This window comes from Curcuma longa, chromosome 1 (genome assembly GCF_044706935.1).
Source record: "Curcuma longa cultivar G26 ecotype Majalengka, Jawa Barat chromosome 1, ITB_CL_G26_1.1, whole genome shotgun sequence".
Lineage (NCBI taxonomy): Eukaryota > Viridiplantae > Streptophyta > Magnoliopsida > Zingiberales > Zingiberaceae > Curcuma > Curcuma longa.
Genome location: NC_133861.1, coordinates 20,112,470 through 20,127,324, shown reverse-complemented (window position 1 = coordinate 20,127,324; position 14,855 = coordinate 20,112,470). Strand labels below are relative to the sequence as shown.

General features: G+C 36.1%; 1 protein-coding gene and 1 pseudogene across 2 annotated transcripts; one reads left to right on the top strand and one right to left on the bottom strand.

The window, feature by feature from the left end:
* Positions 1-2,511: 2,511 nt before the first annotated feature.
* On the bottom strand, positions 2,512-11,056 carry LOC141830403 (NADPH--cytochrome P450 reductase 3-like; annotated as a pseudogene).
* Positions 11,057-11,895: 839 nt separating this feature from the next.
* On the top strand, positions 11,896-14,133 carry LOC141845547 (uncharacterized). 2 transcript variants are annotated; one of them, XM_074733609.1, is made up of 3 exons: positions 11,896-12,378; positions 13,530-13,618; positions 13,834-14,133. In XM_074733609.1, the coding sequence occupies exons 1-2, from the start codon at positions 11,922-11,924 to the stop codon at positions 13,595-13,597; spliced, it is 525 nt and encodes a 174-aa protein (XP_074589710.1). In that variant the 5' UTR covers positions 11,896-11,921; the 3' UTR covers positions 13,598-13,618; positions 13,834-14,133. The 2 variants fall into 2 exon arrangements, with proteins under 2 accessions (XP_074589710.1, XP_074589718.1); XM_074733617.1 differs by having other exon boundaries at positions 13,753-14,133.
* The last annotated feature ends 722 nt before the right edge of the window (positions 14,134-14,855 follow it).

Sequence of the window (14,855 nt, the reverse complement as noted above, 5' to 3'; positions counted from 1 at the left end):
TGCCATCCACAAGCTGATTTCTCAAATTTGAAGCTGCTGCACATGACTTCCTTATCATGTTGTTTATATTCTATTAATTGTTTGAGGATATATATATATATATATAGGAAAATTGGCATACAGTAACTTTTGTTCATTTTGCTATTACAAAAAATTTTACTCTATCAATCTTTGTGATTTAGATATTACTTTTGCCTTTTACTAATAGTTAATCAACATTGAAAAACTACTAATGATGATACCATTATGAATATTATGTAGATTCTTTTGTCAAATAATTGTTCGATAAACAATCAAGTTTAGATATATAGTTACAAAAAAAAAGTAATTTCTCGAGTTATATGCATCAATAGTACCCATATTAATTTTATTTTGTCTTATTTAAACAGTAGTGTCCATGTTCATAGATGACTCAATGTTTGGCCGCTCTACTTGACCCGGAGTGTTCGGGTCTATGCCTTAAAATTAAGGACCACATATCCAAGTTCGTAGTCTTAGGGTATAGAGTTCCCTTTAACTCCATCATTCTTTCACATGGTTGGGCTTCTCTTGTCTCCAAATCCCTCCATTAGGGTCATTGAAGGCCTAGGACACCCTCATTTTAATATGCCTGGCCTACATGTGTTTATTGAGTTTTTTTTTTCATGTTTAATTATATTAAAATTTTTATGTTTTCATCTCTCTCATACTTTCAATTGGGTTGTTAATGTTAGAATATTGCAATCTATATAACATGGCTTAATTTAAAATACGATAAATTGCCTATTTTATTTTAGTTTTCTTTTTCTCATTTGATTTATTTATTTTTTCTGCGTGGGTGGAGTGCATGGCCCCAGTTCTTCATGTGTGGATATCCTTTTGGAGGATTAAACAAGCATAATGTCGAGACCATGATATCTTCATGACTTGGATTTGATTGCAAGATTGGAATATTATAAAGGTTCTTTAGCATACAATTGATGAGATTACATTGGTATCACTTAATCTGACATAAATAAAACACCTACAATACATTAAATTTCTGTGATTTTCTCATTTTAGGTTTAGTTTTGATAGTAAAATTCAAATCCACAACTTAAAAAACACATGGGATTGCAGACTTTTTAACCATCCAGAAGTCTTTCGAACATTCACATTTCCGCGAAACTTAGTTCAAGTTAGCCGAAGTATGTGGGTTCAGCCGAGCTTGGCCAATGTGTATCTAGCTAAGTTGAACTTCTAGAAGTAGAGTTTTTAGCATCTTTCCGCATCTTTCCATATAGAAGTCTTCTAGGTTTCTCTCTTTAGCAACAGTGTTAGTCATTAAGGTGCGATATATGGTCCTTGCTCAGTGGTTTAGGTAAACAACTAGCCACTTGCTACTTTGTCTTCCATGCACATGTTAGATTCCTGTGGATGGATTTAAGGAGTTGATAACTAGTCATAGTCAAAGTTTTGTTGTAACAGTACACTGTATCATTATTAATAACATCAAGGTGCCCAACTACCATCCAAGACAAATATGCTACAGTTAAGAATTTCTCTGAAGAAAGCGTGTTACCTTAATTGGTTCTTCTCCAAACTCAACACTGGCATACAACCTTCGTGTCGTGCGGCATGCCAAACACATGCAACTGAGCAGGTTAGTGTGGCTTCAGTGATAGCAATGCAAAGACAAAATGACAGACTTGTTTTGTCACATCTTCAAGTACCTTTGCCTCTTTCCTCTTATACTGTCTTTTGTATGTGAAAATGTTAAAAACTGAAAGATGATAATTCAGATTATTTTTACACAGAAGATGATGAATCCAACTCAATTCTCTTTTTTTAATAAGAGTTTCTTCTACTTACAAGCTATTTCAATGCACTATTCATGGATTAAATTAGAGCAGAAAACCCAACTTTTGAAGAACCTTAATTTCATTCAAAATTAGAAAACACGGTCTTCTAAAAATTACCAGCCATGTCGATCATCTTTTACAAGATATTCAAACTATAAAAACTTTTAACACAAAAAAGAGAAAACATTGGTGGTGAATTGGAGATGGGTATCTTGAATAATACTTCTCTCAAATTCAAAATGTTCAGAGACTCGTTAAGAGATTATTGAGGGCACATATTACATGAAACACAAGTTTCATGCTGAATGGTTAAACAATGGAGGCTGGGACAAAAGGGTAAATGACAGAGGCTAACTCCCCTCCTCTTAAATTACCCATCATTCAACTCTTGACACATGTCAGAATCTCCTTTCCCCTCCTCTTAAATTACCCACCCTTCAACTCTTGACACATGTCAGAACATCCTATGAGGATTATGTCAGATTGATTAAAAATAAAATTAAATAAAAATTAAAAAAAAATATTGTATCGATGAAAAAAACAATAAATTAAATTAATTAAAAAAATAAAACTAAATAAAATAAAAAATATATAAGTATGAAAGTTATTTTTAAATAAAATTAATTTAAAAAACAAAACTAAATGAAAATTTAAAAAATTAAAAAAAGAAAAAAGAAAAGGGGTAGACAAAAAGAAAACCAAAATGAAAAGTAGTTTCACCAGACGTCCCTTAAATACCGTCCATCCATTTGCAGACTCTTGACCATACTTTTAGTCGCTGAGCTATCGAGAGATCCCTGAGTAAAAGATATAGAAGAATTGCACAATATTAGCTAAAAGTTAGACCAAAATTAGAATGCTTTATGTTCCAGCTTGAGATCGCATCTGGATAAGTCACCGAACACCGGGCTTTTGTGTGGACGGAGATGCCTACAACCCACAACTAGCGGAAGGAGGCGGCGTTCTTGTAGAGTTTCAAAGAGAAAGAAGGGTTAGAATGGAGGCTAGGGGTGCCCTGACTTAGCTACTCCGACGCCTAAGTTTTTCAACCGACGATGGAGAGTAAGAAGATGCACTAAGAGAAGAAGATTGACTGTGTGGGTGTGTGTACCTGCGCCTGTGAGAAACAGGGTTTATATAAGGAGTCAGAGGAGACATCCCATCAACGGTAAGAGAAATATCCCATCATCACAGTAGTTAAGGCTCTCATCATCATGCTTAGGACAGTACACCATACTGTATTAATGGGGTAAGTGATCTACCATTGAATACTCTATTACCATCATATGTGTCCTTCGGGGAGCGGTTTAGCAACATGAGTGATGGAGCAAGGGAGGTGAGAATAAGACCACTTGGACGGGAGTGCGGACTTGGCGAGTCTGAGCTAACTGAAGAGTTGACCTCTGTCTGGGAAGTCATGGATTTACTCGGAGCAGAGCTAGTTGGGTATCGAGTAAGTCACGGAGTCAATCAGGCGCCGATTTGACCATGGAGTCGAGCTTCGAGTTGGCCACGGAGTTGATTGATCATGGAGCCGAGCTGGAGCTCAGACATTGAGCTAGAGCGGGGAGCTTGGGCGTGGGAACTTGGGCGTGCACCTAGCCAAGTTAGTTGCAGAGTCGGTCGGTCTCGAAGTTCGGTGTGAAACCGAGCTAGGTGCTGAACCGAGCTAGCTGCGGGGTCGTGCACCAAACTAAGCTAGTCAGCCATGGGGTCGGGCATTGCATTTGACGTGTCGCCGCCAATTGGATCAAAATTTGACTTTCTTGACCAAAATAGACTAACCCATAACACTTTAGAATGTGGAAGTGTCTTGCTAAGGTAAGTATTAGTGAACCCAAACCCAAAAAAAGAGTTAAATTGATCCAAAAACATAGAGGTTGGTTTCATAGGTCATTACTGGGACAAGTCCACCTATAGATTTCTTCACAATTTCTGAAATCCCTAGCATCTCTAACAATGCTAAAAGAACATGGACTGTCTCTGTGACTTATTAGACAAGAATCCTGTAATAGTGAGGTTCTGGACGCAGTTGTTACCTGTTCCTGGACAATGTTATGAACTCTGTGAACATCTCTTGCCACGCCCTTGGCGTCACCACAAACATAAATATAGACACCTCGCGTGATGATTTTCCAGATGTCTGAAGCCTGAAAAAAAATGAAATTAATGGTTACTAGCAGATACAGAGAAATGCAAGAGGCCGTAGAAATCCCACAAATCAAGAAAAGAGCAGCATAAACTATGTAAACCTTTTCAGCCATTTTATGCTGGACATATTCCTTTGTTGGACCCTCACGGGAGAATGCGACAATAAGTTCAGAAAGTGCTTCAGTTTTAACAAAGTTATTCAGCTCATCCTCATAGATATAATCTTGAAAAAAGCTGACTCTCAATCATGTAAGAATGAATCAACACAGACTAATGCCTACAGGTATTTCATTCACTTGATGGATGGTATGCTTGTTTACCATCTTACGATTCCTGCATCCAAAGAAGAGAATAGAATGACCAAGCTGAGTTCCAGCCTCCTTGAGGGGTAGTCTTCCCTGAAAGCGAACAAAATATAAATATTTTCAAAATTACAACTACCTGAATGTGTTTAATCTCGCAAAACAGAAGAAGAAAAAAAAGGATCAATAAGGAAATTGGCGAGGGGGGAGAAAGGGGCGAGGGGTCCTGTAAGAACCCCCTGAATGGTGCCAACCCTGTCCCAGGGCCAATCATAATGATTGGAACAGAAGCGTCTGTAGGAAGCTTGAAGTTTGATTGTCTAACAAAGACCGGAGCCCAGCTGCACTTTTTATTCTCTTCCATTGGCACAGAGTGCTGTAATAAGTAGTTGAAAAGTCAGAACATGAAAAAAAAGACTGTCAGAAGGTTGATGAACCAAGTCAACTACACATCAATTAACACCAAGATGAGATTAACTTGTTCTTTGGGGACTCATGAGGGTTTTGGCCAACACAAGAAATTATGACAGTGTTTGTTTCAATCAATAAATCAAGTTCCACAAATTTCGCAATTGCCTATTTCAGACATATAATAAAGAAGAAATGATTAAGGTGATGAATGAACGAGGTTATGCTTTAATTTCATTTACCATGGTTTAACACAACAAAATATCTAAGAATATATACTTCTTATCTAAATTCATCAAATTTAAGAACAATCTTTATGCAAAAATCATCCAAGAATATTAATTAAGATTTGATTATTAGAATGTAGGATGTAATAATAATGTACGGAAGAAAGACTCAATATGCATCCAAGAAATATGCTTTGAGTATGTTTTCTAACACATGCTCGATATGAGGAAATTGTAACAGTACTTTAATGAAACTAGATTATAAGTTCAAACCTGCTTGTTTTCTTAATCTAGATTTCAGGTACTGCTAACTCATTAAGGGAGTTTGAAAGATTCTAGGTAATGTAGGAAGAGTACCTTCATCCAAGTTGAACAGACTCCCTTATGAATCGTTCCTGTCGGTGTTTTCTGACATACTAATGCACATGTCATGTGAATTCTAGTTGGTGCCATCCTAAAAAGATCCAAACTAGTAATAAGTTAAAACTTCTAACGAGGAAACTGATCCAGTATACAATAGGTACCTTGGAGATGACGATATGGAGTAATATCTTGACGCTTACTATTGCAGCGAAGAAAACTCCTAATGGAGGTTTTGCTGAAGGGAACTCGATCATAACTTCAATAAGGCTCCTCTGATTAGCCACAATCCATTGAGAATATTCATCCTGGACAATGAGAAGAATGAATCTCAAATAAAAGCTCAAAAAGGTTAAACTACACAAATACTCATTAATTTTTCTGTGACTTTCAATTGGTTCGTCATAATTATTATTATTTTTTCAAAAGGGCTCCCTACAGTAAATTCATCCAACCAATGTTTGAACCAAATTCTAGCTTAGTTTCCATCCAGGTGTCTTGTTGAAGGTGATGTTAATATGTTAGTGCATAACAAGACATGGTAACCTACCACACATGCTTGAATTATTTGCAAGGGCAAAGTCCAGTCAAGTAAACAAGGTAGTTAAGAAAGGACTTCATTTTTCATTTTATAATCTAAAAAATACATGTGAGTGGTGCACTGTCCAAACAAAACAAGATCAGTAAATTATCTTAACTATGCATTATAAACTATTAAAAACACAGTACCACACAATATTGACTATCATCAACTGACCAACAATAACGATAAGCAGTGAATCTCGACAATTGTGGATCAACTATACTGATTAAATCAATTTTTAATTTTGTTAAATATAATTTGTTTTTGATCTCTCTTTCCCTCTAACAACTCTTAGTTGATTCAACTTGTATAATTGGCCTAATTGAAGATGTCTATACTACCATGATAATCTATATTCAACCATTTTGTCAATCTATTGGAGTAACATGTAATTGCTTTTAGTAAACAGTGGTATTTATCTTTTTTAGCAACTGCACAAATCAATATTAGCATTCTCCTCCCTTACTCTTTTTTTTATGTGTTGTTCTCTAGCTACCTAACACTATTGACTCATAAAGTGTAGCTAGTCATGCCAATCATTAAAACAATACTTTAGTCTAAGAGGCACAATGGTCACACAAGACCTATAAATTCTTCTTTATGTCAACCTTTTGCGCTTTATCCTATTAATAATTCTTCATCAGTGACCTCCTCATGTTTGAATAATTGATGGATGATACACTAAATTCTTATCCACATAATTATTTTTATACATCCTAATTGTTTTCTTACTTTTATGTAAATCATTGAAACTACATTTCATATATTTAATTTTTTTTATACTTGAATTATGCTATTGATGGTATTTTCATCAATATCTCCTTGTCAAATAATAGATTGGAGATAAGATAAACTCTTAGTTCTAATATTTTCCATCTCAACAATTTTCTCCATCTTTTCATATTGTGGAAATAGAATTTCATATATTCAGTTGTAGTTCCACTCAAAACATTAGCTAGAATTTCACTCACCAATTAAAATTTCAAGTTTATTCCATTTACACTTCAGCACTAACAAAATAAACAAATAACATTCACCAAAGAGAGTTATCTTAAATATCAACAATTAAGTTCATCTAATACTAATGAAATCTTTACATGGCCCTTGTGCAAATCCACTGTTATAGGAAAATCATTTATTAATCTTAATATATCTTTCTTTCTTATCTATATTTCTCTATTACTTATCATATTAAACAAATAATATAGTTAATTCTGAATATAAAGCCAAATTAATTTTTATAAATTTTTGTTTTCTCTCTTAGCCTTCTCTTAATCGCCCTTTCACGAAGTCACATCAATCAATCAGCTATTCCAAAAGCTATGCATGCAGGAAAGGGGTTTATCAATGCTTTTATATTCTTAATAGAACCATATTTCCAAGACAAGACAAATTGTGAAATCATGTTAGAAATTCATCTCTAAGAAAGACTAGGTGAAGATAGGAATTAGTTCAAAGCAGTATTATCTAATTGGGAAGATTTTATGTTTAAGAACACAATTTTTAAAACTTGAAAGGCTTTTGCTACATTTTCTTCCCAGGAAAAAACAAACCTTTCCAGCAGGAGATGCCAAAAATCTAAGACGATCTGCTTCATTGGGGTCCGATGCATATTTGGCTAATGCAAGTAGAGCACTCTAAGTAATGAACATAAAACACCATTTGAAATTAGTGAAAGTACAACTTAGAAGTGCACATGGTGATTTGAGCCGTTGAAATTTCACCTTTTTGGGTGAATTGAGAAGATCAACATATCGAGTAAGTGCAGTTTGCAAGGAGCCTGGAGATAGAAAAGGAGCTGGCAAAGAGGCACCACTAATTGGTGTACCATACTCTCTGTCACCACGGATGGAGAAGTAAGAATCTAATGAATAGCCTAACAGTCTTTGTGCTGCTTCCACAGTCATGGAATTTTCTGAAAATACACCTACATGATCTCCAGTTTCATACCTGCTCCAACATCATAAATATGATGATTAGAAGAGAAATGTACTTGGCCGGGATGTCTCCAAAGTATATATAGAATCAAGATAACCAATATAGTTTTGTGATTCACACATACAAGGCCGAACATTCAACATTTTGATTCCTTGTGAGTGCTATAATCCACTAAGAAAAAAGAAGTAAATTTAATGAAATGAGGAACATATACAAGCTACCATAATGTTGAATTTCGAAAGTTGAATGCTAGCGCAATAGTAGCTAAGATTTTAGTCTCTTTAGAGCAAGACTAACCTCTACATCAAATTAAAAATAAGGAGATGTTATATGATGAGCACACACAAAGGAATAGACACTGCCAAAATTTAAATGATTTACTATAATTAGTCGATTCTCTTCTTTTTGCAATAGAAGCAGTAAGAAAGGAGGCAACTCAAAATTTGAAACAATCTAGCACTTTCCTTTACATTAAGGCACAGGACACAAGTGAAAAGAAAAATAGAAAACAATTTTCTTTTTACTCACAAAATAAAATTTTCCATGAGCATGAACTCTCAAGGTAGTCTTTTGCTGAAAACACTATCTTATTAGTAGAGTTCTCTACGCAGAATAGATGATTACATTTATACAAGTAATATTATATAATGCAACTTGGCGTCACTTTTGAAACTAAAAATTTCAAACACTATATACCTTGCTGAGAAGGTAAATGTATGCAACTGACATCAAGCACACTATACCATCAAAACTAAAGATAAAGAAGACATATGTAAGATTGATGCCAGAAATTTCAAACTCAATGTGAATGAAAGACCGATCTGAAGCTGGTGTGTGAAGTTCTTGGCGAACAGCTACATTAGCTCTTAAATAACGAAAAAAGACAAGTCAGTTTTGTTTTTTCAATCACAATTTAAGGTCGAAACAGCAGGCTAAAAAGGTGAGAGTTACCTGCATGGATGTTGAATATCATTAACTGCATAACCATTTGCAAGATTCCAATTCTTCTCCAGGCGTGCAGCATCTTCATGGTTGATAAAAAAAATCCGGCATTCTGGAATAATAGCAACATAGGGAGTAGATGCACCAAAAGCATCATCATCACCTCGAAGCAACTGATCTAGTTCTGGCCATATTAGCTCTTTCCTAAAGTTCGAGACGTTATCATGAACAAGAAGACAACCCAAGCCATGAATTCATCAGAGAAGGGAATATTTAGAGCAGCAAATAATGATCATGAATCTAGAGATGTAGTTGGTACTATGTACCATGAACTAAAGTCATCTTCAATAGATCGATCGTCATCTCCGAGACCCACAGAAATAAGACGCTTTGCACCTGGTTATATGAGCATGAGCAAGTTTACAACACATTCTATTTAATCAACAAAAAATTCAGAAAGCTAATAAAAGCTTAGTCATGACAGGGAAAAGATGGAAAATTTAGTTTTAAAAATATGGGTGTGGGTGATATTATCTGAGGATAAGTACAAACCAGTCTCTTCTTACAGTTAAGAAACAAAATAAAATGTAAAAAATGATGCTAAGATAAAAGGATTTATCTGCTTCAAACTATAATAAAAGCAACAAACCAAGTCTGGCAACTACATAGGATTGGCTACATACAAGGCAAAAAAGTGGCAAGATAAATTTGTTTCAAACTAGTTGTACAACTATACATGAATGAAGCAGATGTCAAAATAATCCACTGTAAAGAAGATATTAAGCTCCAGCAATTGAGGCATCATGCATAAATCACCAAATAGCATATATCATTCAAGAGTCATGGCTTGTCAAAATAATTAACGTGTAGCAGTCACTGCTATATTGATCAAGAAAAAACAAAATCTACCAGCCATCAAGTAGCTAGGATTTATTAATCCATCTACTATCAATAAGAAAAAAATTTGTTATTAGTATAACAGCTTTAAATACAAAAAAGATATAAACTATTTAGCAAAGAAAAATACAGAGAAAACATAATAAAGTCACAAACCCATTGGCTACAAATTGTTGTCTAGCATAACAAACAGCTCTAGAGTCATGTGATGCTAGAGCCAGGTATAAGAATTGAAGTGATTGCCATCAGAATACTCTTAGAAATTATACTGCAAGAGATTCATACTTGCCTTAAACCACTACTAAGTCATGGTTCGAGGACCAGAAATTAGAAAGTTGGAGCAATGACAACCAGAATACACCTACCAGTGGTACCACAAACAATATGGACATGATTTTGGCATCACATACTTCCTAATCTGAACCCATATAAAATGGATAGTGTACTGTTACATATGAAGAACCACAGGCATCAGAGAAAAAATTACAGAAAAAATAGATAACAAATAAGAAAGGCAGGTAGCAAGATAAAAAGATCAGCTGAGAGAAATACCCTGATCGGCAAGTATCTCATCCACAACCATCGCAACCTTTTGCCGCACATTATGACAAAAATAAAAGGGGGGCGTTAGTTAAGAATCAGTATGCTGAAAACAAGCAGCTTTGCGGTAATTGTTTAAAAAAAAACACCTTATTGAAATGCTCATACTGCCTGTTGCCCTATCCAAAAACAGCGTACTGAAGATTATTGAGCCACTTCCCCCTATCTTTACCCTATCAATCAACAACCATCAAGCACTGTATCAGACATTATCAACCAGAAGAAGAGCTAGTTTTCTCTGTTTAAATTAAGCATCAACCTCTGTAAACCATTTATAGAAGAGAGCAGCATTATCAGTAGGTTCCCCATCTCCATACCTGGAGTTTCCAAACAGAACATGGTCATACCATATCCAGGTAATATCACTTCGAAGGATCACATTTAAGTTTACTGTGTACAAACGTAGCCAAGAAAAACACTGCGAAATTCTCCGTCTTCATCTTCTTTTCATACTCGTCATCATCGGCGGGATAATCATCCTGACAGAGGTTTCAATAGTCAAATCAGACCGTTGATTCAGAAAACTCTGAATTTACAAAGGTTCCCGAGATCCAAAATCAAGCCTAACCTTAGCGAACCCCTCGGCAGTGCCAGTCTGCGTGCCGAAGAACACGACGACCTTCTTCTTCCCGTCGTCGTCCGCGTCCGCGTCACGGTCCGTTTTCACCGGTAAGGGTTTAGCCGGCTCGTCCTCGTCGCCACCCGACCGCCGCCGGAGGAAAACGAAGAAGACGAAGCCGAGGACGAGCGCGACGGAGGTGGCGAGGGCGACGCTCATCTCCGCCCGCAAGCCATCCCGGCTGGGGAGGAAGGAGGAGAAGAAATCGAGCGGCGACGACTTCGCCAGCGCCGATTCCATCGTCGTCGTGTCCTCGTCGCCAAACGGAATCCTGCGATGGAGCTGGAGAAAAGGGGCGGGATTTAACGGGTGTACGATCTCCTTACTACCACCGCCAGTAACCTTTGCTGAAAAGGATCCTCCACGTCAGCAGTAAAACGGGTATAGTGACATGGCAGACTTCTCTTCTGCAAAAAAAGGTGGATAGAATGTTTTAACTAAATCAAAAATATAATTGACAAAAACACAATTTTAAAAAAAAATATTATAATACAATATAAACATATAAATAATTTAAAATTTACTATAATATTATTTTTATAAAAAATAATTTTAGAACATTTCATATACCATGATAGCATTTGTTCAATTTGATTCCTGAAAGATAATTTATAAAATATATGTGTTTAATTTGATCCTTAAAAAATAAATAACATAAAAAATTAATGGAGGATGATTTTTTCTTACATTACTCTTGAGTTGATTTAAGTATCGAAGAGATTTTATCTGAAAATATTATCTAATTCTATTTTATTTTTAAAATATTTTTATTTTTAATAAATAAGTGGTTTTAAAAAGATTAAAATATGTATTTTTAATATTAGATGTGTAGTTTGGTAGTAAATTAAAAATCTTAAACAATATTTGAACATTAATAAAATTCTAAAATATTATTAAATGTGGTGATGGGCATTTTAAAAATTATCACAATGCATAATTTGATCTTGTTTATTTGAACCAAGCCGAACGAACCAGGCCGGCCGGTTCTGAGTTCCACAATTTTATCCCCTTCGTTTAATAACAAAGATCCTTGCGCTTCTTAGGGCGTCAATTTTGCCTCCTGCCTCTGCATCGATGGCTCGATATCTCTCCTCCCGAACCTTAATCCGGTCGCCGGCAGCCTTCACGTCGTTCTGCCCCGCCTTCCTCCCCTCCCTCGACGCCTCCCACCTCCTCGCAGTTCGCTGCCGATCCAACATCCCTGCGGACGTGAACGTCGTGGAGATCGATCTCGACGCCGAGGGCGCGTCCGGATCGAGCGATATTGAAACCCTACGAAGGCGCCGCATCGTTGATGACGCTATCCATGGCATGATAGTCCGCCATTTCGCCCCCGATTGGCTCCCGTTCGTCCCCGGCAGATCCTATTGGGTCCCTCGCCAGAAGCGACCCTACCGCGTCACCGAGTTCATCGCCAGTCTTGCGGATGCCAAGTTTAACGATCCGAAGCCCAGAAACTTGCTATCGAAGGAGGAGAAGATGTCGCTTACCACCGAGAGGGGTTGGCCCTCTTCGGCCTATTTCTTTGGGGGTAAGCAACCAGGCCTTTGAATATTAATTATCTTTGCAAAAAAAAAAAAATCTCTCTCAATGTTTCATATTCTCTATGTTTCATATTCTCTTAGGAGTCTCGATTGGTGCATCCCTACCAATTCTCCATAGCTCAATTGATCCAGTTTTCTAGATCTAGGAAATTCGGATTTATTGGCATTTGCATAAAAATTGCGAATTTATTCTTCATCGCTCTGCTACATTTCACACGATTGTTTTTTCTTATTTGATTCCCTAATTTCGGAATGACTATCCTATTTATTCTCTATTTTTCAAAATTTACATCCATGAACAATTAGAATATCGCCTTCCAAATGCTTGGTAAGAAGGGAGGAAAGGTGGATCATTTCAGTGTTCTGAAGAGCAAAATCATTTCTTAAATTTTGAATATATTCCTTGCAAAAAGAGCCATTTGGACGAGTCTTTTTTACTCTGAGTTTGATGTGTCTGGATCTACAAGGAATGGGGGAGACATGGTAATATGTGTATTGGATGAAATGTATGAAATTTTCTTTTAATCTTCATGATTTTGGGATATTGAAGTATTGACAATAGGGTATTGAATTTATTTGCTGATTTTTGTTGACATCTAAGATAGTTTCTATTTGGTAATTGGCAGATTAAATTATTCAAGCTTTATACAACTGGATTTGTGAATTATGCTCCTTTGCTAATGGTTATTGCCCTTAATGTTCACTTCAATGTTGATTATTCCCGTATTCTCTTTTTCATGTATGTAAATTTTAATATGATTTGTGGTCACAATTATCTTTCCATCTTGTTAGTTTTTCTTCACTACATGCATCATCATCTCCTAGTAGAAAGTAGAATATGTAAAACATCAGGAGTAGTTTAGATAAACTAGCCGACGTGATTGAGCCTAGTTCAGATTTTGTTTACAGTTGCACGGAAGAGTCGCTAGTTGGGTGTCTTTGCTGCTGCTGCTATGAATCATGAATAACCCTTTGAAGCTATCCTATTGCTATCTCTCTTCGATTCATTTACTATGTAGTTATCGAATGTTGTTTGAAATATCTGGTTAGTGAATTAACCAAATATAAAGACAAGTTACTGAGATAGTGGTATGCATTTTTGTCTGTGATGGGTCACAATATCTTTCACCTATAACAGGTCCATCTCCAAAAGTGAAGAGCCCACGAACATCGGCCAAGGCACAAACTGACGACGAAGACAACTGAATCTCATCTGATACTCATGGGGTGAGATTCTTTCCTGCCTCTTTTAGCTTAGTCTGATCTAAGAACTACGTGACACAGCCTTGTAGATTGATGTTTTATTATCCTCTCTCCGTGAGATAAATATTATTGTGTTGATTCAATCTGTTTGCTTGTAGGCCATATTAAAGCCATAGTGCCTCGTTGCTTATTCCTATCTTCATTTCCCGGCTGGAAAGCTAACTTCTTCTCCTGTGCAGACCCTGCTCCAATGTACTCATGCCAATACTCCCAACTTGGTTGCACATTTGAAGGAGGTGGAAGCTTTTGGCAATTGGCAGTTGATACATCAAAGCAAGCATTGTCCAAACCTTATCTTTTAGCCTTCAAAACAATGACAATAATAATGTGTTTGTAACATTAGAACGAAGTGTCTGTCAAAACTTTTGCTTCCATTATCTATTTTGTTTTGTTCATCTCCCATAATCCCATGTATATAAAATCTACACCATATTCAACTTGCTTATGTAACAACGTCATGCATAAATCTTGATCTGTTGTATGTTTTATTTTTTGGGGGTCAGATGGTTTGAGTCTACTTTGAATTGTTGCCAATGTGGCTGCTGCATTACCCCCTTTTTGCCTTACAATAAAGTCTAGTCAAAAAAAGGATGCAGCAATCACATGGCAAACATTTACATGCCGTGTAAGGAACATATTTCTGCTGGTCAACAGTTATGTGTTTACTTGGAGGGGGTGGAAGGGTTGCCTGGTTATGCAACCCAGGAGGGATTGTCGTGAAGAACAACTCCGCTGGGCTATTTTTGGTTATCCATATGAAGTGAAGAAAAAAGGAAGAGGAAAATACAGTGAACTTTATCTTGATTTTACTTGATAATATTAAATACTCAAAAATAGTATGAATCGATTTCATCGAGGTCCCTTCCCCTCTTCACTTTCACCCGTTTGTAAAGGTTCAACTAGATTCAATCTTTCACTTTTCTTTCCCTTCCATTGGTTGCTCGCTTTCGAATTTATTTGAATTTATTTTGATAGTAGATGAAAATTTTTACTTGAATTATAAACAATGCTCAAGAGTTTGGCTTGGCCGAACTTTAAATAAGACATGAGGTTATAACTTTCAAGTTATATGTATTTGTATACGGTGATGGTGATGGGTTGATATTTTTTTAGTATAGTTTTAACTCAACTACATATAAACAAACCTTAGTTTGGAATTTACAAAACAATACCATGTTTTAGAAATAACATCATTTTAGAA